Source organism: Talpa occidentalis, unplaced genomic scaffold (genome assembly GCF_014898055.3).
Source record: "Talpa occidentalis isolate TD23 unplaced genomic scaffold, MPIMG_talOcc4v2.1 talOcc4.4, whole genome shotgun sequence".
Taxonomy (NCBI): Eukaryota; Metazoa; Chordata; class Mammalia; order Eulipotyphla; family Talpidae; genus Talpa; species Talpa occidentalis.
The window spans coordinates 94,063,801-94,091,723 of NW_023604295.1; the positions used below are offsets into that span (position 1 = coordinate 94,063,801).

Below are 27,923 nucleotides of genomic sequence, written 5' to 3' on the forward strand. Positions count from 1 at the left end.
TCCATATGATCCAGCAATTCCACTCCTAGGTATTTACCCAAAGGACTCAGAAACATCCATTCCAAAGAGCACCTGCTCCCCTATGTTTATAGCAGCACTGTTTACAATAGCTAAGCTTTGGAAACAACCCAAATGCCCAAAAATAGATGACTGGATCAAGAAGATGTGGTACATATATACCATGGAATATTACTCAGCATTCAAAAAAGATAAACACATGCAATTTGCAGCAACATGGATGGCGCTGGAAGGGATCATGCTCAGCGAAATAAGCCAAAAAGAAAAAGAAAAATACCGGATGGTCTCACTCATAGCAGGAATCTAGAAAACTTAAATAAGGGACCAGGAAAATGAATATAAGAAAGTGAAAATCAAAATCAACAAAAAACTATGAACCAGAGACACTTTTTGTGGGGTGGGGGGCGGGAGGGGAAGGATTGGGGTCAGAATGGGGCGTTTGCAATTGTATGGGGGAATATAAAAATAAAATTTATTATTTAAAAAAAAAAAAAGTGGTGGAGGAGGCAGGGGCTCTGGATCACCAGCCCAAGCCTGTTTGGCAGATTTTATGTCCGAAGCCCTGATGGCTAAGTGGCACCAGTTCCAGTGATATTTAAGCACTTGTGGGAATTGATTGAGCTCCTTATCGGAAACTTTACATGCTACAGATAGGAGGAGTGCCTTAAGTTGCTCACGATGTTAGAGTTGAGCAGGAGAGAGATTGTTACCATTATTAACTTATTTTATTGATAAAGGAATGCAAAATAGTAATAGGAAAGCAAAACATCAGGCTGTAAATAAAAATCCTAACAGGGGCAAACTGCAGGGTTTGGGCTGATTGTGTCGGGTCTCAGTATAGTGCTTAGTTGGGAGAGGGCTTCCCCAGCTGTCATACTGGGGCGGGCACTCTCAGACTTGTGTCTCGGTATTGTAGTCTTCTGCCTAGTGCAGGGGAATACAGCCCGGGTTTCCAGGAGACCAAACCTTCATATGCAACCCCCATACAGACTTCTAGATGGTATATGTGCCTGTTGTTTTGGGAGACCGAGGTCACTCATATGATGACCAGACTTTGCCTTCAGACAGGAGGGTGGCGCTGGTCCCCCTAATCTGGTCCAGGTACCAGTTTATCCTGTCACCAGAGTCATCTAGAAGGTAGCTACCGGCCGTTTTGACTCTTTAAATGGTCAACCCATGCCCACCATTAATTTTGCGGCTAAGTGAACAGACCTGATAGAAAAGGAAATAAAAAGATGGGACAGGAACAATAAAAAGAGAGGAACAAAGACACTACTTGTGAAAGAGAGAGAGTACCTCACTTACCATTCTTTTGCAAACCCCAAGGTCTGTGGGGCTACTGTGTAACTGATTTGGACGTCCTATGCCTTACACCTGGCTCGAGGAATGGCGAAGGTGCCCCTGGCACTGATTACTGTTTCCAATCCCTGTTCGGGCGCCAACTCTGGTGGTCGGGAACACTCAAGCACGCTCCCCCAGGCATGTTTGAGAGACAAGTCGTGGAGCAGGCTTGCAAAGCAAGATTCTGTAATAGTGAATGAGCATGATTGATTATGTGACAGTGGCAGGGAAGCAAGGTCCAGGCCAAACAAAGGGCATTCTTCTTTATGGGAACAAGGTCCAGGGGAGACAAAGGATAATCAACTTTAAGGGGAACGGGGAGGGACGTGTTGGCCACATATACAGGAAGAACTTCCCATTCAGGTGTTTGGTATAATTTCCCAGCTACTCCCAGACCTTCTCGGACCCTGACCACACAATCAGTCAGCGGCTATCTAGGCGTCCCTGGCCACCTCGTGATGTGGGCCATTGTCTCAAGGCAGCCATGAGGGAGTGCCTTATCCAAACCTCACACACACATTGGTGCACAGAGAGGTCATGCACACACAGGTGCAGAAGCCTTAGGTGGAAAAGAGGCCACACAGGTGTGAACATCCCATTTCTAACACTTGCTGGTTTTTCAAGTTTGTAAAATTAGAATCATGATGATCTCCTGTTGGGATGAGTGTATTTGCGTGTGATGTATGTCTATATGTCTGTGATGTGTGAATGTCTGTGGTTTGTGTGTATGTTTTGTGCGTGTGTGTGCATGTGTATGTCCGTCTGTATGTGTGTGAAGATTAAACAATATATAAAGTGCACAAATATGGGGTCTAGTCAAAACAGGTTCTCAGCAAAAGTTGAAATGTTTATTCCTGCCGTTTTCCCCAGCATATTTTTAGTCTTACCATGGTCTTCTTAAAATTTCAGGGCTAGGCCCAATGATAGGTAAGTGATTTGAGAAGAAGCAAGTTTCCACAGTCTTCTAAGATGAGAGTAGAGGACAGGGATAGAGAGAGGTGTGGGGATGTAGGTGTCTCATTGATGGCCTTTGCAAACGAAATTTTTGAGTAGTCAAATTGTTAGGGGGAAAGGATGTCCTGAGCAAACTCCATGCAAGCTTTGTGGACTCCACCCCCACTCCATCAAGACACTGGGAAAGACAAATCCTGTGATCACCAAAGGGAAGGTTGCGAGGACCTGAGGGTGCAGTTAAGTGAGTGGGCTTTTGGTTTGAGTATTCAACTGGCCATGTGGCCGGGGGTCGCCCTCTTGGCCACGCAGTGTGCTCAGTTTTCTGCCAGCTCAGCGGGTCATTGAGATACCAGGTCAGCGGAATGGGTAGGACGCATTTACGAACTTATCTCCCTCTTCTCTCCCTGAGTTATTCATTTCCCCATTTTCCCTTCCCTTGTAAATAAATCTTTTATCAACCTTTTGTGCATGTCTGCAGTTTAGCATTAATAAGTCCCCTTTAAGCACGCAGGTGAAGAACCACAGTCAGACAACCCATTTTATATCAGGGTTTGCCCTGTAACAAAATGTCCTGGCATGCAATTTCCCAACCTTGAAACACATACACTTCCACTTCTGACAATGAATTCTACTCTCATTGCTCCCATCCCTTCTATCTCCACTGCATTCCATAACCAGTCCGTTCTTTCAACTTAGGGACAAAGAAATGGATACAACCTTCCTTTTCCTGTCTCCCTCCACCCCTTTGAAAGGGGAGAGTATCAAGGGCAGGTGGTCTGCAGTCTTCTCCATTCCTTGTACCTGCAGTAGGAGCTGTCCAGGGATCACCTGTCACCATAGCCAAGCTGAGTGGGAGCTTCACCTGATTCACCTTCCCTTTTAGAATGCCCACAAGTCACCCAATTGATGTTTACATCCTCTTCTTCTCCCCAACCTTCAATGAAACAGAACAAAGTCTGGAGACCAGTAGGAAAAGTGTGGAACAACAGAGTCCTCTCCAGAATGGGCGATCTGAGCACTTGTTTGAGCTGCAACGGGCTGACGAGCTTCATGGGCTCCTTGGAACAGACTAGTCCATACATACACCAAACCGTCACAGTGCTGCTTTACACATACACCACATTGTGAGGCAGCTATAGTTCAATAAAGCTGTTAATGAAAAGAATTTATGAGCTCCCCTGTAGGGTACTACCCTTGACATCTTGCCCCAGAAAAAAAGAAAATGTGAGCTTGAAATTAGCCATTAAAGGTGAACAAATGAGTGCAGAAAGACACTTATCCAAAGAAAAGCATTTAGATATACAAATCAAAGACGTGGACTCAGACGACCACCTTCATCGTGCTTCCAGAGCCCGTTGACACTGGGTTTTCCCATTTTAGAGTGAGCCCCATGTCATGGCTGCTCCGCTTTCCTGGCCAGGATTAGCTCTCCTCACAGCTCATAGGACAGGTCCACACAGCTGTGTCTCCAGACTGACAACTCCCTTTGCTTCTCCCTAGACATTCAAAAGCTGCCTTTTTTGGGAGGCTTTATTTATGACTCGATCAAGGCTATTTTTTAAAAGGGGGGAAAGTACTGTCTTTTTTAAAAATACTTTGAGAGATTAAGATGGCATACTAAAAATTCTTCTAAGCAATTGAACCTCCTGGAACTTTTTATTTTGAAACGTTTTCACAGCATGCCTTTAGGAGTGCAGCTGTAATAGCATGAGACAAACTCATGATATCCAAAATCAGTATGCACATCATAAAAATTCAATAAAGTGAGTGTGTGGAGCATTGTGTTGGGCATTTCCCCGGACTCCCCTTTCCCTGATGCTTTTTATTAGCATAAGTGACATGACTGCCATCACATGCCACTCTGGTCTTTGAGAGCAGGTTATTTTCAGCATGGTATCCAGCTTCCTACTTGTGCAGACCAGTGTTATCAACAAGTTTGCTTTTTTTTTTTTTAGTGATTTAAAATTTTTTTTAAAAAGATTTATTTATTTATGCATACAAGAACTGGGGTGTAAGCCAGAGGTGAGGGGGGGTGGTGAGAGGATTCACCAAGAGAGTGGGGAGCAAAACAGGTGGATTGACTGAACTACACTGCTGAGGGGAGCAGCGGGTGAGGCAGGAGAGGTCTGCTGTGCCATGTGGGTAGCTCCCTGGCTGGCAGGGGATCAAACTCTTGCTGCAGTGGCTGCCCATAGCTTAATAGTACTGTTTTTAACCCCTGCACCAATAGAGAGGCCCAACAAGTTTGCTTTTTATGAGGCAGTTCTGTGGCTGTCCATCTAAAGAGCCCTGCCTCCAACTTCACTCTCTGGGGGATATCCCACCTGGAACATGCATCCTTAAGGCATTGCAGGTCCTGGACCTTACCACATCCCCTTTCCCCATCACACACACCTTTTCTGTGTCCTGTACCATCTGAAATGCTCCTCCTGAAGTGCTGGTAGATTATTCCACTCTATAAAAAGCTGGTGATTACTGATGGGTTCCTATTTCAGCCTCCCTGTTAATATAGCTATAACTAGTTTTTACTAGTAATAATGTAGTAACAATGAAAATAATTGCCATTTATAGAAAAGAGTGCCTGGCATATCAAAGATGTATGCTATATTGACTTATTATAATTTCCATTATACCAGGACCATTGTTACTACTAATATAGCAAGGGCTGTATTATTACTACTAGTTCAGCTCACATTAAACTGAACTCTTTCTTCTTTTTTGATATTATCTCAAAGATAATCTAAAAAGAAGCTATTAGAATTATAATTATTTTAAGTGCAGAGATTGATTTGGATAAAATAAGTTGTTCACTTTTTTTTTTAAAAAAGCAAAGTGTATGTGCACACTTTGCTAATACAAAGCAATTTTAAAAACTTTATAGAATTTGTGGTTAGGTGTGGAAGTTTGGTGTTTAACTGCCTGAGTCCAAATCCAGTTCTGTCATAACTTCTTTGGCCCTAGGTATGTTACTAACCTCTTTGAGTTTCATTTCCTCATTTATGAAAAGGGGTAATTATGGTAACTAACACAGAATTATAAGAATTAAAAATGTAATACTTTTAAAATAAATTGTCAAATTGGCTTCCATAAGGACTTTATTTCATTTTTATCAACAGTATATGAGGTTTCCAGTTTTCATATAAATTTGCCAAGCCTGGGCAGTATACATTTCATTTTTTATCTTGCCCAATTTAATGGCTTCTATGCAATATAGGACAAATCATTTTAATTCTAAGCCTCAGATTCATAACTGGTAAAATTAACAAGAGTATAAAATTCGGAAATATAGGCCCTGCTCATAAAGTTATTAGATGCCAGAGCCTGTGATGCTCAATATTTGAAGGGTAGTTCAAATGAGAAAGATGTGTGGAGATGCTGGGTTAACCCCAGAGAAGGCTGAAGGAGGACTATGGGTGAGTATCTCCATGACCTTATGATTGGCAGAACATTGCCATTATCGGGACAATAGATTCCAATTCAGACAGTGAAGGAGATAACCGCTATAATTTAACTGTGTTTAATTTTTATTGCTATTTATCTTGCTAAAGTGCAAACTCTGTGAGTGTATGTATTTTGTTTTGGTCACTGATATATCCTTGCACATATGGCTTAGGGCCTGAAGCATAGTAGAGGTACAATAATAAACATCTACTGAGTGAACAGATGAGCTGAGTGAAGCCACCTTGTATGAGTCAACCCTGGTAACTGGCAGAATGGCCTCCTGGGTATGAGTGTGGGTGAGCTGACTTGAGTAAGTCCTCTTGCACTAGCAACCAAGATTGTGTACTTCAGCCTGGCTAAGATTCGGTTTCCCTGCTAGAATCCACACTCTTCACAGCAATGGTGGGTCTCTCTGCTCAAATCAGTTACGGGTTGTATTAATAGTTCAGCTCAGAGGGTGGTGTTATTTCCAGGTTCTTAGGGATTGCTCCATTGCTGCCTTCCGCACTACCTAGAACTCCCATCTTATGGGGTGGTTGCAAGTATATTATGTAATGTGGAATATATTATAGAATTGTTCTCCTAGACAATGAGATGTGGCAGTTAAAATCTGGGCTCTGGAGCCATAGCCCCTTAGTTCAGGTCTGGATTCACAACTGAATAACTTTGAGCAAATGACTCAATTGCACTGAGTTCAGTTTTCTCATCTGTAAAATGCAAATGTTAGTGCCTACCTTATTGGATCAATGTTGTGGAGTGAATTCAAACATGAATTCAAATACTTATTAGGACTAATAAGTGGAATCTACTTTGATAACTGTTATTAGCAGTAATAGTAATCACATTGGGAATTTATTATGTTCCCAAAACTGACAACTAGGTGGGAGCCTCCCTGGTGGCCTAGGGGTTAAGTCTCAGCACTATCACCACTATGGCCTGAGTTGGTCGATCCCCGGCCAAGGAACTAACCTACACAGTGCAGCAGACCTCTCTCCTGTCTTGCCTATTGCCCCCCTCAGCAGTGTATTTCAGTAAACCTACCTGTTCTTCTCCCCACTCTGTCTCTGGTGAATCCTCTCACCCCATGCACCTCTGGCCCAGTTCTTCTACACAAAAAATAAATAATAAATAAATAAGTAAACTATGGAGGCTGTCTATTATTGTTACTCCTGCCTTGTGAGTAAGAGTTGAGGCTCAGAAAATTTTAGTAATACCTTAATATCATATAGTTAGTATGTGGTAAAAACTGAATATAAATGCAGATATGTGTGAAATATTCTATCAAGGAGAAATTTTTCTTAAGAGAATTTGAAATATCTGCTTTATCATTGACATTATATTTTCTAATTTCTGATTTCTGGTCTTTCAAACTATGCTCACAAACTTAGATTTTTTTTTTAAAGAGGCATGTATATTTATTTATTTATTTTTTTGTTTATTTATTTGTTTGTTTGTTTATACATGCACTGGGTACAGTCAGAAGCGCAGGAGGGTGAGAGAATTCACCAGAGCCAGAGCAGGGAGCAGAACAGGCAGAAGGACCGAAGTACACTGCTGAGGGGAGCAGCGGGCGGCAAGAGAGGTCTGCGCACCATGTGGGACCCTCCTCTGGTGGCTGGGGAGCAGCCGGGGATCGAACCGGCACCACAGAGGCCGCAGGTTGCTTTGCAACCCAGCGCTCAACTGCTGCGCCACCGGGGAGGCCCAAACTTAGAATTTTTTCTTCAAAAAAATCATATGCATAAGAATATTGAAACATTCATCTTTTGATCTATGGGTTTATAATTTCCTAGGACTCTAAATATGCACAGTGATTTTTACTTGGTCCAGTCCACCAATCTGTATATTTCCTCTACTAAGATTTTAGCTAAATGAGTCAACTGAATAAGCACCATTTAAGAGCTACAGGTTGGCAAAGAATGACCAAAACAGACAATTTGCCTTCCATGGTGTGGATTTGATAAACATTTTATATCTCATGAAAATAATAGCTTTCCTTGCAAGGTCAGAATGTACCCATTTCAGAATTCACTTTCACAAGTCTGATGAAGTTACTCTGACCTAACAGAGCTTCTCTACCCAGGGTGGCAGTGACCTGAACGCCAGCAGTAGAGATTCATCTGTTGTAAATTGACTGGTTGACTGAGTGCCCTGTAAGTAGCCAATATCCCTTTCAGTGCAGTGACTTGAAATTTGAACCTTTTTCAGACACCCCCGCAGACAAAACATTGAAAACTGAAAAGCAATCCATTTACAGATGTCAACCCAGCCCCTGTATTTGTGGGCATGATTTGCTATGCTACATGTGACAAACCATTTTTTATAACCTTGAGATTTATCTTGTTTTCTTTGAAACTTGCTATAAAAATGTTTTGTTACTTTTTTCCAGGTGAAAGTGGTGATATTTTGTAAATGTGTCTTTCATACTCAATGATATAGATAGTACCCTGAGAACTAGCAGGGCCTTGAATTGGTATAATGAATTGGTGGTAATTTTTCATGAATCTTATTCAGAAAGTACAATAGATTGTTAGTTATGGTAGCATGGATTTACACAGCATTCAACTTTATGTTTGAAGATCTTATTTTTCCTCAACAGGTTAATTATGTATGGATTTGTGAAGGCTATGGTATATGCTGGCCAGTTGAAAAATGGAGACTTTCATTTCACAGACTGTTTATTTTTTGGTTCACTGATGTCTGCTACAGATCCAGGTAATTGCTCAAATCATGTTTCTTCTTTTTAAGAGTTGTACTTTAAATTGAGTATTTTTCTAAAGACATCACTCGAGTTTACATAGTAATAATTCCTTTACATAGTAATAATTCTCCCCTTGAGGCTGACATATCTGTTAGTGATTACAAAAATAGGAAAAAGAAAAAAAAAGATATGGTGAATATTCTAATAACTCTGAAGAATGATATGAAAGCAGTTGCAATAATGGGAAAGACTTTAAACATCATTATAGTTTATTTCTTTAGAATATATCACCATTTTGAACTACTGTACTAAATTTTTCTCTGTTCAATTTGTGTTGTCTTCTTTCAAACATTATTTGTTGAATTAAACGGCAAAAAATGTTTTTTCTAAATTTCTTACTATAGAACTTTTCATTCATAGTAAAGGTAGACTAATAGTAAAAAGAATTGTGATATAACCGTCAGCGATGTTCCTGTCCATTCCCCTCATACTTTTTCCCACCCTGACCAGAGTATGTTAAAGCAAGTTGCAGACATCATATCATTTTGTAAATATTTTGAAAAATGACTTGCCATTATTAAAGCTTAAACATCTTAATAAGCACTCTTTAATAATAGCAAAGTCTCTGTTCAAATACCTCTGATTCTTTAATATTCATTATCATTACAAAGTCTTGTTTTTTTTTTTTTTTAAGATTTATTTATTTATTTATACAAGCACTGGGTACAGTCAGAAGCGCTGGAGGGTGAGAGAATTTACCAGAGCCAGAGCGGGGAACAGAACAGGCAGACTGACAAAGAAATACACTGCTGAGGGGAGCAGTGGGCACGGCAGGAGACACACCATGTGGGACCCTCGCTGGTGGCCGGGGATGGAACCGGTGCTGCAGAGGCTGCGGGCAGCTGGGCCACCGGGGAGGCCCAATAGTCTTGCTTTTTGATTGATCCTTCATGGTTACACTGACCTTTCTGACATTGTTCTGTGAAATCATTTATGTTCAAGGAGAACGCGAAGGCTCTGTTGACAGTACCAGATCAGCTTGTGGATGAGAGGAGCTGATTTTCTTTCTTAGAATGGAGCTCTAACCAGAAGTATAGGAGGTGACTTGCTATAAATGCAGAATCTTAGCTCAACCCCAGACCTACTGAATTAGATTCTAGAATTTAACAATGTCATTAAGATCCTTCCATACATTAAAGTTTGAGAAGCTCTACATTTTAGAGTTCTCCAGTTTGCCTAGTAGCTTTTGAAGCCATTGATGACTGCTGCTCAGTCCAATACTTACTAGGGGTTTCAAACCAGTAGCATAATTCTTCTATGTCTTCATTTACTAGTTGATGCTTACCTATAAAGAAGTACCTTTCTAGATCAACTATTTGAGTATTCTATTGTATATTTAACAAAAAGTCAGGGTAAAAATTGTTTCTTTCCATTTATTTACTGATTATTTACCAATTATTAAATTAGCACATTCCCTACCTTTCTCCACGTAAGATCAAAGAGATGGGTCTTTTTATTTAAAAAAAAAAAAAAAAATACCAGCACATGGATTTAAACATCGCTGATATGTTTCAGTCTACTGATATCATTCTTCTTATTGATGATCAAAAAATTCCATCTTTGATAACAGGGAGTCTCTTCAAGTTTCTCCTCACACTTTTGTCATGACCAGAATGGCCTTTCCCAGGGTCTCTTATTTGGAAGAGGCTAAGATGTTTCAACCTTATCTTTTATGTTTCCTGCACTCTGACTTTATTTTTTTTTTAATTTATTTTTTTTTTATAGAGGCATGTTTATTTATTTATTTATTTGTTTGTTTGTTTGGTTTTTGTTTATACATGCACTGGGTACAGTCAGAAGCGCGGGAGGGTGAGAGAATTCACCAGAGCCAGAGCAGGGAGCAGAGCAGGCAGAAGGACCGAAGTACACTGCTGAGGGGAGCAGCGGGCCGCAGGAGAGGTCTGCGGGCCATGTGGGACCATCCTCTGGTGGCCGGGGAGCAGCCGGGGATCGAAACGGCGCCGCAGAGGCTGCGGGCAGCTTCGCAACCCAGCGCTCAACCGCTGCGCCACGGGGAGGCCCTGCACTCTGACTTTAAATAAGCCATTTCCCCAAGAGTCTTAGTTCTTGCTAAGAGGTAAATTTATTTAGAGACCCAAATCTAGACACTAGGGGATTCCATTGCTACTGGATTAGTCATTGTTTCTAAATATTTTTATTTGTTTTGAGGGAAAGATAATATCACAAATTCATGTTAATATTAGTTTAAATTTAGGATTAGAGGAATTTTACTTGTCTTGGAACTTTATATGCATTTCAGTTTTTCTTCTGCCTACTTTTCTACTTATCAATCACTTTAATATAATTTTTATTTGCTTAAAATATCTCTTTCATAATTTCATAGTATTAATGAATATATGACTTGAAAATTGCTTAAGATTTTTATTGTGGTTCCTTTTTTTTTTTCTTTCCTTTATGTATTTTTAATTTTCTTTTAAATAAATTTTATTTTTATATTCCCCATACAGTTGAAACCCCCTTATTTTAACACCAATCCCTCCCCTCTCCGCCCTCCACCCCCCATAGAGTGTCTCTGGTTCATAGTTTTTTGTTGATTTTGATTTTCACTTTCTTATAGTTATTCATTTTCCTGGTCCCTTATTTAAGTTTTCTAGATTCCTGCTATGAGTGAGACCATTGGTATTTTTCTTTTTCTTTCTGGCTTATTTCGCTGACCATGATCCCTTCCAGTGCCATCCATGTTGCTGCAAATTGCATGTGTCTATCTTTTTTGAATGCTGAGTAATATTCCATGGTGTATATGTACCACATCTTCTTGATCCAGTCATCTATTTTTGGGCATTTGGGTTGTTTCCAAAGCTTAGCTATTGTAAACAGTGCTGCTATAAACACAGGGGTGCAGGTGTTCTTTGGAATTGATGTTTCTGTGTCCTTTGGGTAAATCCCTAGGAGTGGAATTGCTGGATCATATGGAAGCTCTATGTTTAGTAGGTCCAGAAATCTCCACACAGCTCTCCATAGTGGTTGGACCAGTTTGCACTCCCACCAACAGTGCAGGAGAGTTCCTTTTTCTCCACACCCTCGCCAACATTTGTTGTTGCTAGTTTTTTTAATATGTGCCATTCTCACTGGTGTAAGATGGTATCTCATGGTAGTTTTGATTTGCATTTCCCTGATTACAAGTGATGTTGAACATTTTTTCATATGCCTGTTGGCCATTTGCATTTCCTCTTCTGAGAAGTTTCTTTTTAGCTCTTCTGCCCATTTTTTGACAGGATTATTTTCTTTGTTGTTGCGTCTCATCAGCTCTTTGCAGATTTTTGTGATCAGTCCTTTATCATTAGTGTTGTGTGCAAAAATGTTCTCCCAGTCGGTGGGGTTTCTCTTTGTTTTTGTTATTGTCTCTTTTGCTGTGCAGAAACTCTTTAATTTGATGTAGTCCCAGCTGTTTATCTTTGCCTTCACTATCACTGCTTTGGGTGATGTGTCTGTAAAGATGTCTTTGATGTGCATATCATGTAGTGTTTCGCCTATATTTCCTTTTATGTATTTTATGGTTTCAGGTCTTATGTCTAGTTCTTTAATCCATTTTGAGTTGATTTTTGTGTATGGTGTGAGGTAGTGGTCAAGCTTCATTCTTTTGCATGTAACAACCCAGTTTTCCCAGCACCATTTATTGAACAGACTTTCTTTGCTCCAATGCATAGTCTTTGCTCCTTTGTCAAAGATTAGTTGACCATAAATCTGTAGGTTTATTTCTGGATTTTCTATTCAATTCCATTGGTCTGTGTGTCTGTTCTTGTTCCAATACCATGCAGTTTTGATGATTATGGCTTTGTAGTATAGCTTGAAGTCTGGGAGTGTGATGCCTACATTCCCTTCTTTTTTTTCAGGAGAGCTTTGACTATTTGGGGTTTTTGGTGATTTCATATGAATTTCATCAATAATTGTTCTATTTCTTTGAAGAATGACATTGAAATTTTGATTGGAATAGTATTGAATCTGTATATTGCTTTTGGTAGGATGGCCATTTTAATAATGTTTATTCTTCCAATCCATGAACAGGGGATGTCTTTCCATTTCTTTGTGTCTTCTTCTATTTCTTTTAACAGTGTTTTATAGTTTTCTTTGTATAGGTCCTTTACCTCTTTTGTTAGATTTATTCCCAAGTATTTGATTTTTTTTTTTTTGATAATAAAAGGGATTTTTTTTTTATTTCTTCTTCTTTTGATTTATTGTTTGTGTATAGGAAGGCTACTGACTTTTGCATGTTGATTTCGTATCCTGCTTTTGTGGTTCCTTTTAACCTTTGGATATATCCAACAAGGAATGAAGTGTTAAAAATTGTGCTGTTTTAAAAGCTCTTGAAATAATTACTGTATGGTTAAGCCACAGTGAATACATAATAGTGGTCATTTGTTTCACTTGCCTTTTATTTTTGTTTTTATGTTACATTAAATAGCTACATAATTCTAAAATGAAAACCAGAGAACCAAAAAGGAGAAATCTAGCTTCTATCCCTGTTCCCTCTACCCCATTTTTTCCAACTATTTAGGTTGGTTTCCGTTTTCCCTTTGATTTTATTATTTTCCTTTTATTTATGCAAACAAGAGCTGGGTGTACAAGTCAGAGGTTTGGGGGGTGAGGGTGAGAGGACTCACCAGAGAGAGTGGGGAACAGAACAGGCAGACTGAGTGAAATACACTGCCGAGGGGAGCAGCGGGGGAGTCAGGAGAGGTCTGCCACACCATGTGGGTAGCTTCTGGCCAGCCATGGATCGAACTCATGCTGCAGAGGCTGCAGACAGCTTCATAGGTTGCGTCTTAACCCCTTGCACCACCAGGGAGGCCCTCCCTTTGATTTTATTTTTTATTTTTTTTTTAAGTTTTTTTTTTTAAAGATTTATGTATTTTATACAAGAACTGGGGTGCGGGCCAGGTGTGTGGGAGGGTGAGAGAATTCACCAGAGACAGAGCTGGGAACAGAACAGGTAGACTGATGAAACATACTGCTAAGGGGAGCAGTGTGAGAGACAGGAAAGGTCTGTTGCACCATGTGGGACCCTTGCTGGTGGCCGGGGATCGAACTAGTGCTGCAGAGGCTATGGGCAGCTTCGCAGCCCAGCGCTCAACTGCTGTGCCACCAGGGGTGGCCCCTCCCTTTGATTTTAAATCCAAGCAAATAGACATGCAAACCCTTCTGGGTATTAAACCTGGTTTTCTAGGCTATTATGAACATGGTTCTTCCCCCTACTCTTCTTTAACTATATTTGGAGAGTACACCACAGTGATTTTTAAAGATTTTCCTCATTCTATTTTTATTTTTACTTTTTAATTTAGGTATCATTGATTTAAAACACTTTATATTATTTAGATGTATAGAATCACACCTCTTACCACAATCCCCATCACCATGTCAACCATAGATTCCACCATAGTCTCATTCTCTTTTATATCAGCAGATTGCTCCATGGTTTATTCAACCAGTTGTCTACTGATGGAAATTTGAAGTCTTTTTTGTCTTTTAAAATTATCAGTTATGCAATTAACACCTTGAAATTAATGTCTTCACGTTTTCCCATTATTTCTTTGACATGAATTGCTAGAAACAAGTTTAAAAAGGTAAAAGTAAATACATTGGTCATTTTCCTGGATGCCAAATTCCTCTTCAGAAAGTTTGTACCATTTTGCTTCATACTAGCTTTAGATGACAGTACATGTTCTTCAGTCTTGTGAGTACTAAGTTCTGTCTTGGTTTTGGGTTTTCACGCATATGATAGGTGAGGATTTATATCTCTCTGTGGTTTGTTAGTACTTCTCTTTGAGTATGGCCTAACATTTCTTCACATCTTTAGGAGACATAAGAATTTTTTTTCTGAATACCTGCTGTTTATAGATGCACCTTCCCAATAGAATGGTTGGTCTTTTACTTCTGAAATTCTGTAATCCCTTAATATGTTAGGAAAATTAACCCCCAATCTCTAACAAAAGTTACAAATTCTTCCTCCAGATGTTTATTTTGCCTACACTATAAAGAAGGGAGATTTTTCAAATGGATGGTGTTGACCTGTTTCTGAAAAGGATGAAATGAAAGTAGATTTCAGATTTGGAATCCCTGATGTACATTAGAGGACTAGTCTCCCAGACTGGTATACATGGTTAGACCATACATCTCCAGAGTTGGGGCTGATCTTCCGCTAAGGCAAGATTCCGTGCTATGCTCTCACAGTCCTCAGGAAAAGGCAGAGGTCATTTGGAAGTGATGGGAAGCTGGACTCAATTTGGTTCTTCTTTTATACCAAAATGAGGGTTTTGCTTTTCCTCATTGAGTCCCATTCAAGTCAAATTTGCATAAATCTGCATGTGGAAAAACATTGCATTCATTGTTTGCTGGTTTTAATGCTAAAGGTAGAGCTTGTTGCATCTACTGAGTAAATTCAGCCAGCTCTAAGAACAATTGTGCAGCGTTCAAGTTTTGTTCCTTATGACTGGTGATATCCTTGAGGTTATGTTTACAAAACAGGAAAACTGATGAAATAGAAAAGACAATTCAACCTAGATAAATGGCCGGTTATCTGTATTGTGTCAAACAACTGAGCTGACTGCATTTTTAAAGTACAGAATTGAATCCCAACCATAAAATGAATCCAGGGAGTGAAGTAGGCTTCCCACGTCTGACACAGACCAACTGTGCAACTGGGCCCCACTAAGCCTCGCTAAACTTTGTGGGTTCCTGGAAGTGGAAAGTATTTGATCTCATCTTTTCAAACCCCTTCATTTTACAGATGAAGAAACTGACTTTTCATCTGTAAAATATAAAGTTTCAAGTAGAGCCTTTTCTAGATCTAGCATTATGTGATTCTTATTTCTTTAAAATTGTCTTTTATTTGAAAACAAGCTTTTGTTTCAAAGAGAGTTAAAAATCAATCCAACCTCCTCCCCCATCCAGACATTTCTGGGGTGCTAAGCCGACTCGGCAAATGTTAAAATGATCTCATATATCAGCAACCCTCTCGTGAACAGGAATACTTAAGCTCCTTCTTTTACTGGGAGCTAATTGTTATATTAAAACACTCTGAACCTACACTTTGCTAAATTGGTGCAATTTAAAATCTTCAATAACCTTAAAACACCTAGTTAATCGTACCCAACAATTATTCATTTATTGCTTAAATGATTGTGACTCCCTAATTTATGAAGAGAACCTATGCTCTCGAGGTCAGATTTTTCTTGGCCTTCTTTAAATTAATTCTTTCCTACTTAGCCTTTGATAAATTACAGCTAGATGTTATTATCTATTCTTATTTTTCTTTATACACATTTACACTTAAATCTAATTCTTTCTGCATGTTTCAGACTCTCCTCAGCCAATTTTCAGTTTATTCCCAGTCAGAATGATTTGACTATTATTTGATTGATTTAATTTCTTCGTTGCATCACTGAGGATGATCTTATTGATGATGTAAAGGTCAGATTTACCACTTAATAGAGAGAGGATGACTGAAAGCAGAGCCTTGAGTAGTAAATAGCAGAGTAGGGGAGGAGAGAAGTACTCAAAGGGCTTGATCAATAAGCAGCTCATCTTCAGATTTGTGTAGATAAAGGAAAGTAGGAAGAAAGAGAGTGGAGAGAAAAGATAAACAAAAGGGCAAGAGAGTAAAAGACCCAACCACTCATTTTACAAATGACTGGCTTAATCATAAAGCCCTCTGACATCATACTGCCATCCTCTCTTTCATCATTAACTTGGGTTCCAGTTTGGTACAGTTAGATTATCCAATATGATGGTTTTATTAATGTCTCAAATATCCCTTTTCTAGGGTGGTTGAGATAAAAAAAAAAGTCTTGGGAAGTTATAAAATAAAAACATTTGGGAATGCCAGTGGGACCATGTGCTTTTCCTTGACCATGTAAGCCTTCTAGTTGCCCCAGGACATATGCATTTGCTTTTGCTCCTTCTTTGCCTTCTTCAGGTCTCTGCTAAGATATTAACTAATGAGGCTTTCCTTGGTCAGCCTGAAAGTATCATACATCACCTCCCTCAAAGTCACACCCGAATCACACTGCTTCCCATCCCCTTCCTTGATTTGCATTCCTCTCCAACTCTAATCGTTATTGATTTACTATTTACCTATTTCCTATTTCTCTGTCCCTTACAAAGGGGAGCAGTTCTTTCTATTTTTTGCTCCCCTCCATCTTTTCACTCATATCTCTATCACCTAAGACAGTAGGTATTCAAAAAATATTTGTTAAATTAAAGAATTAATATATTCTTGGGTTTTTTTTTTTTTTTTGTGGGACCCTTGGCCGGGGAATGAACCAGCGCTGCAGAGGCTGTGGGCAGCCTCACAGCCCAGCACTCAATCGCTGCGCCACCAGAGGAGGCCCGAATTAATATATTCTTGAAAAAAAGCTGCTAGAGCAGAATATGTGCAACCTGGAAAGGAATCTCTTCTCAAATGTGATATGTGAAGCAGCTAGACCTCCTTTGAAGATAAAGATTCTCAAGACCTTCAGAGGTGAAACTCTCAGCACACAGCTGAATGGCAATATTAATTTCTGTCTTCCAAAAAAGATACATTCACCTAAGTAAAAAAAAAAAAAAAAGTGCCTTTCTTCTTGTCCAACCATGACAGCAACACTTTCTCCCCCTTGTTCATGTGGTGGTCAGTGACTTAACACTTTCCAAAGAGCACTAAGCCATGGATTGCAGACTTCAGAAGAGGTTATTATAATAGGGATGTTTTTTTAGATTGGAAGATGTCCAAAATAGAAGCTTCCTTCAGAAAAAGGAAGAATTCAGCACATTATATCAAGGATTAATCACCCCAAAGACGCCCAAGAGTCATCCTGGTATTTATAATACTGATATTTCCTCCAAGGTCTCCAGGAAACTGCTCATTCAATCACATGTGGTCTGTGCATTTTCTCACTTCATCAATTTCCCTGTTTCCTATTTGGATTAAAATGTCTTCATTTTATATGATGCAGCTGCATTGAGACTCAAATACAGCTGCACGACTTTGAACTCTACAAGTATTAGTCCAATATTTGAAACTAGAAAATAATTCTTACCTCATAGACTTGTCCTATTTTCTCCAAGGAAAATTAATCCAGTGTGTCCCGATTTAGTTACTTCAGACTGGACATACCAAGAGTTGCTCTGTCCAATTTGGTGGCATCAAGCCAAGTATGGCCACTTGAAATTAATAGAATATAAGAATAAAATACTCCTTAGATTTCAAAGCCTTAATATAAAAAATATCATTAACAATTTTTATCTCAATTACATTTTGAAAAAATATTCATGCAATATTGAATTAAATAAAAATACTATTAAAATCAACCCCATCTATTTCTTTTTACTTTTTTAATGTGGTTATTAGAAAATTTAAAATTACATGTGGAACTTACATTATATTTGTGTTGGACAGAACTGCTATTGAACAATATAGATTGGAAGTATTGTAAACCAAACAATATAATCCTTTTTTCTGCTTTTATTGACATATTATTGATGTAAGGCTGACCTGTGATGATTTCACACACACACACACACACACACACACACACACACACACACATATATATAATGTGAAATTATTAGCACAAGGTTAGTTAACACCTTTCCCTACCCGTCCCCTGTGCCCCCCCCACACCCTGCACATAGTCATTTGTTTGTATGTAGTGATAACATTCAAGATCTATTCTTTGACAACCTTCGAGTAGATAATAGCATTGTTACCTGTGTTTACTATGCCAGGCCTTAGACCCCTGGGACTTTTTACTTTGGCTGACACCTCCCCATTTCCACCACCACCCAGTCCTTGACAACCACCATTCTACTCTCTATTTCTATGAATTCAGCTTTCAACATTTTTACACGAAACATATGATCTTTAACAGCGATAGCACAATAATTTAAAATTGAGTAGAGGAATTAAGCAGAGATACAATGCACTGCATAGGTTATGGCATTTTGTGAAATATAGGCAATAAACCCGATGAGATTGAAATAATATATCCAAAATTTTCTTTCTAAAGTCTTTTTTCCAGGCTTATTTTTCTGCTCCAACACATAATTCATAAACTAGTTTACATTCATGGTTTAGAGGCGAAGCAAAGAGAAATCAGAACAAATATCTGTCTTATTTAAATATCATGTATGTGCCATTCAAAGTTATAAATATTTCAACCTCTGACTTGAGAGAAACAGATTAAATAAGCTCCTGTCCAAATGTCTCAATTGTGTTCTATTCCTTAGTAGAACATAAATAACAAGAGCTTAAACCCTGACAATCTCAGAGTTGTTTTTTTAATACCCATTACTGTTTTGTTTTATATAGCATGTCAGAAATCTCAGAAACTTGACATTTATATTAGGTTAGCTCTGTTTCAAAGTATGTTGATGTTTTTCATGTCCTAAATTGTGTAGACTCAAGATGGAAATAAATATTTATCTAAAAAGGACTGTCTACACAGACAGTTACAAAAATGTGGCTCATAATTCATTTCACTGAGTTTAGAGTTTAAAAATCTAGTTGATATAAATAATTGGTTCATTTCTGCAACACGTCAAAATATACTTAATTATTAATAGGCTTTCTTTCTTTATCATCATGAACAATAAATAATATTTAATGACTAGTTTTCATAAAGCATCTACAGATGTCGCAAAAGAAGAAAAGATCCGCTGAGTTTTGCACAGTATGTATTAAATATTTAATAAATGGTGCAATCATTGAATATTGGTCACAAACACTGTACATGGTGTGGGATAGACCTGTGTTTAAATCCCCATTGATCTGACTCATCTTAGCCTCCATCTATAAAATGGGAATAATAAAAATTATTTTATAGGTTCTTAATAAGGATTAAATAAGAATATATAGTTATTTTTCTTGTTGGAATGTAAGTTTTATGCTAGTGTAAGTTGAGGGCACTATTTCACCTTCAGGAAGTGAGCCATGGGTCCCAAAATGCTGGAGTTTTGCTTATTTCCCTGGTAACAGCAATGGATTTCTTTGAATCCATATACCTGGATGGTATGGAACTGCATTCTAGTGGAATGACCAATTAAATTCATTTGTGAGTTGCTTGGTTAGAGTTAGGAATATATCTGTAATGTGATAATTTGTTTTAGATAAAACACAAATACAGTTTTATATTTACTTATGTAGGAAGATAGCATTTGTAAAAGCTAATCTTTGACATTGTCACTTTACCACCATGTATTTTGGTCTGCCTCTCTATAATTATGCACATCGTTCTGATGTACTATGAAGCCATTATCAAACCTCTCAATTTTCCATAATCAATTAGTATCCTCTAATACCCAGTCTACACTGGATTTCTCTAATTTTTGCCTTTTTCCTTTAATCAGAATGCAAACAAGGTTTGCCTGTGATTTTTAATTATTCTATCTCTGCAATTTCCTTTAGTCTAGAGCAGTGCTCTCTCCTCATCTTTTCCCTTTATGCTATTATCTTGTTGAGGAAATTAGGTCAGGTCTAGAGATGTACCACATTCTAGATTTATGTTTGTTTATCTGTGGTGTCATTTAATTGTTCCTGCATACTCATACCTCTTTAAGTGAAAGTTCAGAAAGTATTGATATATTTCAGGCATATGTGTTGTTGCAAAAATGCTGCACAGAGGAGACTGTATAGTTCATGTTGCATCATGTCAGAGGTTATCCTCTCTCTGGGTGTCAAATTTGGGGATGCTAAGTGTGGTCAGTTGCGTTCAGGTGGTGATAGCCTGATCCTACCTCAAGAACTGAGCCATGAAATTTTCATCTATTGATGTACCATGAATAGGTTTAACTTCATTAAGATTGACAAAATGGTGATTCTTCTCTAATTTTATTTCTTCTAAATTATTAAAGTGATTCTTGACACAAAAAATCCTGTATTACACTTTTAACTACTCATCTAGAAGGAATGAGCAGATATCATCTCAATCCTTGTTCAAATAAGTCGTCTGTGAACATATTTACATTTTAAACATATCATTTAAAAATTAACTACCATGCCATCATTGCATCTAAAATATTGACAATTTTTTTTTGGCAAATAATGGTCCCTCCAAAGATTCCTACATCTCATTATCCAGAACCTGTGAATGTGTTACCTTTCATTGCAAATAGAAGAAGGAGAAGGAGATGGGAAGAAAAAGAACTATGCAGATGAAATTTAGTTAAGCAGGCCTACCCATGGCACAGTGGGTTGAGCACCGTGCTGCGAAACAGTCCGCAGCCTCTGCAGAGCTGGTTCGATTCCCCACTAGCCAGGGAGCTACCCACATGGCATGGCAGACCTCTCCTGCTTCGCCTGCTGCTCCCCTCAGCAGTGCCTTCAGTCCATCTGCCTGTTCTGCTGCCTGCTCTGTCTCTGGTGAATCCTCTCACCTTCCTGTGCTTCTGGCCTGTACACCAATATAAATAAATAAATATATATATATATATATTTTTTTTTTTTTAAAGGAATTTAGTTAAGGACCTTGTGTGTGGATATTATTCTGGATTATCTGGATGGACCCAGTTTTATCATATGGGTTCCGAAATGCTGGAGAAACTTTCCTGACTGTGAGCAGAAGACATAACTATAGACGAACGGCACAGAAAGATACAATTTTGCTGGCTTTGAAAATGGAAGAAAGAGGCTATGAATAAGGAAGGAGTCAGGCCTCTGGAAGTTTCAAAGAGTGAAAAAACTGATTGCCCATTAGAGCCTCTAGAAAGGATTACAGTCCTGTGACACCGTGACTCTAATGCTGTAAGCCTCATAGGAAGCACATACAGAACTATAAGTTAACACATTCCTGCTGTTTTAAGCCACGATGTTTGTAGCAAGTTGTCACAGCAACAATAGAAAGCTAGTATAATTTTTTAAGTGTTTTGAAATATATAAATTTATATTTCCCAAAATGTCTGATAAATTTATAGTTACATGACCAAAGATCCAGGCAATGTTTGTCCATTGCTTTCAGATGTTATAAGGAGTGACTTAAAATAATAACATTCTAGGATAATTTTGTAGAAAGAGGCTTTAGGTTCATTTAATCTAACACTCTTATTTTACAACAGAGCAAACTAAGGCTGGGAGGTAAATGAATTGGCCTTAAGGCAGTCAAAACTTATAATCACTCTAGAAAATTCATGAAGGAGGGCAGTGAGTTCGGGAAAGGGGTGACCTTAATTTGACTTCCTTGCTCTTTATTACCCACTCCAATTTATCAGAGTTTGCTAAATCATTTAGATAGATGCTTTATACACAACTGAATGCTGGCGAATGCAGCCTTGAGTTCTATGTTGTTTTCATGGAAATAACAGGTACTGAGTTTTCTCTGACATAAATAGCAGGATCACCTGGATACCAGTTTTAAAGATGTCTTTGGGTGAAGACTAAAAATTATGAATGTTGTGGAAAAAAAGTTTGAGTTGTAGAAATCTGGGGATCTTGGAATCCCAAAAGGAGAGTAGAGTACAATAAATAATCTAAAGAACAATAAGAAATCTTAAGAAGATCAAAGATAAATAACATTCATGACTTTGAAGTAAATAATTGAGTAGACAAATAAAGAGAACAGCACAGTTGGTTCTCAACTGGTTGAAGAAGAAATGGAAGAAATATCCTGAAAACACAGAGTTAAATGTAAAAAGATACAAATCATGAAGAAGTAGGAGGATAAATGCAAGAGACATTATGTGTCACTTATATTAGTCCCAAGAAGAAAAAGAGTAGGTGGAAAATAAGGAATAATTAAATAAATGAAGTACAACCTCTCTAAGTTAATAAAAGACCCAAGTTTTCAGATTAAAAACATTTGAACTCACCTAGTTCTAGGCAGGACCAATGAGAAATTCCTAAATTATCAGTTTTAATTTTTTTTTAAACCATGGGGATAAAACCAGAAAGAACAATCACCTACAAATAAACAAATAAGAATCTGCCATTGTAGATTCTCAGCTGCAACACCATGATAGAAACTAGATAATCATGAAATAAGAATTTCAGGTACAGAAAGAAAATACTGCAGCTCAAACATATATCATCCCCCTGTCTGTGTGAAATGAAGATATTTTGAATGGGCAAGAATGCCATTCTGAGGAACACACACTAGAAAACTGTCCAACTGAACAACCGAGTTAGTTGTTATACATCTGAACTTGTAACAGTCTTCTGACCAGACAAAAACCAAACTCACCTAGATGCAGGTTGCAACATGCTTAAGATGAGATTTAAACAAAAGGTCAGACAAAACCAAATCACCACTAATAATAATAATAACAATAACAACTAGAAATATGACTGTAGAATTGAGGCTACCAGAGGGAGAGGGGAAGTAGGAGAGGAAATTGAGGGGGGCACAATGGATTATGGTGGAGAACTATGGGCTCTTATTGGTGGATGTGGTGTGGTAACATGCATCTGAAGAGGAATGATCTTATACCTCTGAATCACATACAGTGTTGTAAACCAATGTAATTTAAATAAGACAAAAAAGGAATTTTAGAAAACTTGTAAATATTGATGAACAACAACAACAAAAAAATAGACAAAGGCAAACACAAGGAAGGTCAAGCAACAATAATAGGCTCACAGAGGCGTAATTAAGGCTAGAAAGACTAAATAAGAACAAACGTGACATAATAGATCGTGAATGGTATAATTTGTGGAGAAAATATAACAATCATAAAATTGCTTGTACCAAAAACAGTTGTTAAGTATGTTTAAAAGTTTAGAAATGCAAAAAAAAATTATAAAAATACAATCATAGTGGGTACCTTTAGTAAAACTCATTTATTGGTAGAATTAGATCTAACAGAGAAATATAAAGTAAGGAACGGAATAAAACAATTATTCACTTGATGCATGCAGTATTTAATGGACTGTCACTCTCCCTAAACAATGAAAAACTACTTTTGTATATTTAAGGAAATTTTCAAAAATTGGTCATATGTTTATCCAGAAAGGAGATATCAACAGGTTGTACAATGAGTAGAGATTTTACTGGCAACTTTCTATCACAACACAATCAATCAATCAATCAAATAAAGCTATCTTTATAAAACAAAAAATGAGAGGAAATCAAGAAGGAAATGATTTAATATCTAAAATGCACAGTAAAGGAGAAACTTTGTATTAATGTCTAAGACATTCAATCATTGAATATCTTTAATATTAAAGATAAAAACATGGTATGGCACATGCATTTGAAGAAGTGTGAACCTCTATATAACCCTAAACAATATACAGTATTATAAACCTCAATTTTATATTAAGACAAACTATAAAGGAATTTGGAATTTACCATAAGAAACTAGAGAATGAGCAATAAAATAAAACCTAAAAATCATGAAGAGAAAATTAATAAAGCCAAATGCCGGGAATAAAATGAAAACTAACAGCAGTGCAAAGCAGGCAATCTATCCTAAAAATAGCTCCCTGAAAAAACCACAAAAGATGGAATCCTCATGAACTTGACTGAGAAGAAAAAAGAAAAAGCAAAAATAAAAAATATTTCATAAAAGAGATAAATTCACAGATGAAATAATACATCACACAACTCGAGCCAAAAAAAAAATTTTCAATCCTCAAGAAAATTGCAAAATTACCCCAAGAATAAATGGAAATTTTGCCTAAACTTATAAATACCACCGAAGAGTTTAGAAAAGTGATGAAAATATCACCCTTTGAAAAGGTACCATGATTAGATGTCTTCACAGCTGAATTATAACAAATTTTAAAGGACAAATAATTCTCACAAAAGTTAAATGATTGCATGTCATATGAAAATAGCTGCAATTTTTTAAAGAACCCAACATAATGTTAAAATCAAAACCTGAAAAAAAGATCCACACCAAAACAGGAAATCATTAAGAAATTTCACCTATGATTATAAATGCATAGGGTTGCAGTAAAACCCCTAGCAAATAGAACTAAGCAATGTTTGATGCAACAAACTCAGAGCGTTTGTGCACTAATGCATAGAGCAGAGGTTGATTTGCAATGCTGTCGATGGAAAATAATTGCAAAGAAAAGAGCAGTAATCTGGGGCTTGGTAGTAGCCAAACAGTTATCGTGTTTAGGTTCAAAGGGAAGGAACGGTTACTGGAACCAGTGGGGGGAAAGTTCAATATCAAGAATAAATACCCAAGATTCCTATTCACCCTCTCACCTGCAACTCTCCAAGGTTCAAACTTAACCAGAAGCTAGAGGGTATGGAACCTATTAATGTAGCTCATGTAGTCTGTACCCCAAGGCACAGAATATGTGGAGAACTGTGAAGATTTGGAGGGACAAATAGAAGATAACTTTCACAGGGGTGTTATCAAATGCAGTAAGAAAAAAAAAGTTTCATAAAAAAGCAGAAATTAAGAAGTCATTACTGTTTGTTAATGTTACTCTATTGAAATTATAAGAATTAAAATTAAAGTTAGTGAAGTGCCTGTATATAAATTAAATTTACAAACTCAATAGTTTTTAAAAATTTTAATAAGCATGTAGACATAAAATACAATAGCTATAAAATATGTAAATATTTGTGCATAAGTTTAATGCAAAAGGAAAGTATAAAATAAGACCAAGGAATTTAAAATAACATAAACAAATGAAGAGAAATAACATGTTATAGAAGGGGAAATTTTAATTATAGATGTACTTTTTATTTTCCTTGCTCCTAGATTCCTTACCCTACATATTTTTTAAATAGCAAATCTCTTTCAAAGTTACACTATTTCTGTTGTTTCTCATAAACCTTGTACTAGCTTGTGGGTTTCTTATATTATTTAAATACTTCCTCCAAAATATTTTTAATATTGTTCTTTGTTTAACCAACTTTCTGAGTCTTACATGCCTGAAAATAATTTTAATATGCACTTACATTTGAAGAACAATTTATCTCTAGATATGAAATTACATAATCAAAGTTATTTTCCTTACCATATTCCTCCAAACATTTATTTCTTTACATTTTTGTCTTGTTTTAATCTGTTTCTCATACAACTATTATCTAGATGTTGCACTTCTGTATCTGTTCCCCATGTCTCTTTAACATTAAGAAAAAATGTTTTCAGGGCCTCCCCTGGTGGCACAGCGGTTGAGCGCTGGGCTGCTAAGCTGCCCGCAGCCTCTGCAGCGCCAGTTGGATCCCCGGCCACCGGCGAGAGTCCCACATGGTGCGACAGACCTCTCCTGTCTCTCCTGCTGCTCCCCTCAGCAGTGTATTTCGTCAGTCTGTCTGTTCTGTTCCCCGCTCTGGCTCTGGTGAATCCTCTCACCCTCCCCCGCTTCTGACTGTACCCAGTGCTTGTGTGAATAAATAAATAAATCTTAAAAAAAAAAAAAGAAAAAATGTTCTCAATCTGACTTCCCATTCATCTAATTCGTTTTTTTAGTGGTAGAGATTATTCTATTTATTTCAACTATTACGTTATTTTTCCCTACCACTTTAAATACATTTACTGTTTATTAAAATATTTTCACATGTCACTAATGTCTATTCTATTTGTTGCTTTTCTTTCCTGTTAGTTTTTATAACTCAGTTGTCTGGTTATTTCACATTATTTGGTCGAGCTTCTTTAGGAGTACCTATTTTTGAACTAGTAATATGTATTGGAGAAGTACCTCTAAACTCAATTGTCACTTTTCATTTGCTATCATTCCCTTAGCCCTCAGCTGGAGTGATTTTGTCCAGGAGACATTGGTGTGGAGGCATTCTTTGCTTGTTACAACTGGAGGAAGTGTGCTACTGGCGCTTACAGGGTGAAGGGCTGGTGTAATGCACAGGACAGCTCTCCACTACACAATCATTGGACCAAAAATGTCAATAGTGCAAGACTGAGAAACCCTTCATGTGTCAGTTGCTCAAGTCAGAGTGTAGACCCTTAGGTAGAAACAGCATTGGTAATCCAGCAGCGCTCAGATTTGTAGGAAAAGAGAATACCTAAAATCCTTTTCCAACTTCTTACCCCAGAAGCTCTCTTGCATTGCCCTGATGTAATCCCCACAGACACTTGTCTTAGAATCCAGTCAATCGTGTATGCTTTGTGTGGCAATAATTACCCGATGGAAATACAAGTGAACCAAACAGCAGAATTGAATGCATAAAATTTTTTTTCTGATTTATCTTTTCACTGTCTTTAACTTCACATAGACCCTTTGCTGGAGGCGGCCAAGCCCTTGACCTGCTTTCCATAAGCAGCATTCCAAACAGCCCTCATCTGGGGATTTCTTTCTTTTCTTTTCTTTCTTTCTTTCTTTTTTTTTTTTTTTAAGATTTATTTACTTATACAAGCACTGGGTACAGTCAGAAGCACGGGAGGGTGAGAGAATTCACCAGAGTCACAGCGGAGAGCAGAGCAGGCAGACTGACGAAGGACACTGCTGAGGGCAGCAGCGGGTGGCAGGAGAGGTCTGCGCGCCATGTGGGACCCTCACCCGGTGGTGGCCGGGGACGAGCCCGAGCTGCGGAGGCTGCAGGCAACTTCGCAACCCACCGCTCAACCGCTGCGCCACCAGGGAGGCCCCATTTGGGGATTTCTAATAACTTTGGTTGGTTATTATTGTTTGTTAGCTCCAATTCTATTTTTCTCTGTATACTTTCTATTATTGATTTGGGGGTGGAAGTCAGTAGTAGCATGTCCTAGCTCACTCATCTTGATAAAGTGAAGAATGTGCTGATAAAAATGTCACTTCCCCTGAAATTAATATAAAAAGTTAATGCAAATCCAATGAAAATCTAATACTTGAAAAAAGTGGGTCTAAATAAAATTATCTTTATAGAGTAGAATAAAAGCATAAGAACTACCTAATCAGGTATAAGAAATATACTCTAAAGTCGTTGTAATCAAACCAATATGACATAACTCTAGGAACAGAGAGGCCAATGGAAAAGAATACAGGATCGAGAAACTGAACCCAATATAAATGAGAACTTGACAGTTGATATTTCAAATCTAGGGAAAGGATGGTTTGCTTAACAAAAGGCACCTGCATAATTGACTGGCTATTCATTTAGATGATGACATTGGACATTTACCAACCATTTACAAGGATATATGTAGAAGAATTACAATGTAAATGACAAACATTAAGTAAGAAAACTCATGAAAGATAATCTTTAAATATATGGTTACAGATTATAACAAAGAATGGAAACTCAGAATCTATAAATAAAGCATGGAAATATTTGACTATATAAAAAGAAACCATTTTTAAATGAGAAAAGATGCCATAAATTAAGTCAACAAGCAGACAGCACTTTGGGCGAAACCACTTAAATATAGAGGACAGCCTGTTATTATTTCTAATATACAAAGCACATTTTAAAATAATAATCTAGAAATAAACAACAGAAAAATGGTCAAAGAGGCAATTCATAGAAAAGTGAATCCATTTGAGCCACAAATGTGAAAAGTTGTTCAAACCAGAAATCTTTGAAAT

The 27,923-nt window shown here is 37.6% G+C and overlaps 1 protein-coding gene and 1 long non-coding RNA gene across 2 annotated transcripts in view; one reads left to right on the forward strand and one right to left on the reverse strand.

Annotated features, from left to right (window-relative positions):
* The window catches only part of SLC9A9 (solute carrier family 9 member A9), a 630,868-nt gene that overhangs the window by 167,246 nt on the left and 435,699 nt on the right, over positions 1–27,923 (forward strand). Inside the window, exon 5 of the mRNA XM_054700753.1 lies at positions 8,354–8,469. Within this exon, the coding sequence (XP_054556728.1) occupies positions 8,354–8,469 (116 nt within the window). The remainder of the gene's footprint in view (positions 1–8,353; positions 8,470–27,923) is intronic.
* LOC129146762 (uncharacterized) overlaps positions 1–27,923 on the reverse strand; it is a 48,552-nt gene that overhangs the window by 9,939 nt on the left and 10,690 nt on the right. Inside the window, exons 2-3 of the long non-coding RNA XR_008553937.1 lie at positions 17,551–17,674; positions 1,324–1,543 (exon numbers count right to left, since the gene is read on the reverse strand). This is a non-coding gene — a long non-coding RNA (uncharacterized LOC129146762). The remainder of the gene's footprint in view (positions 1–1,323; positions 1,544–17,550; positions 17,675–27,923) is intronic.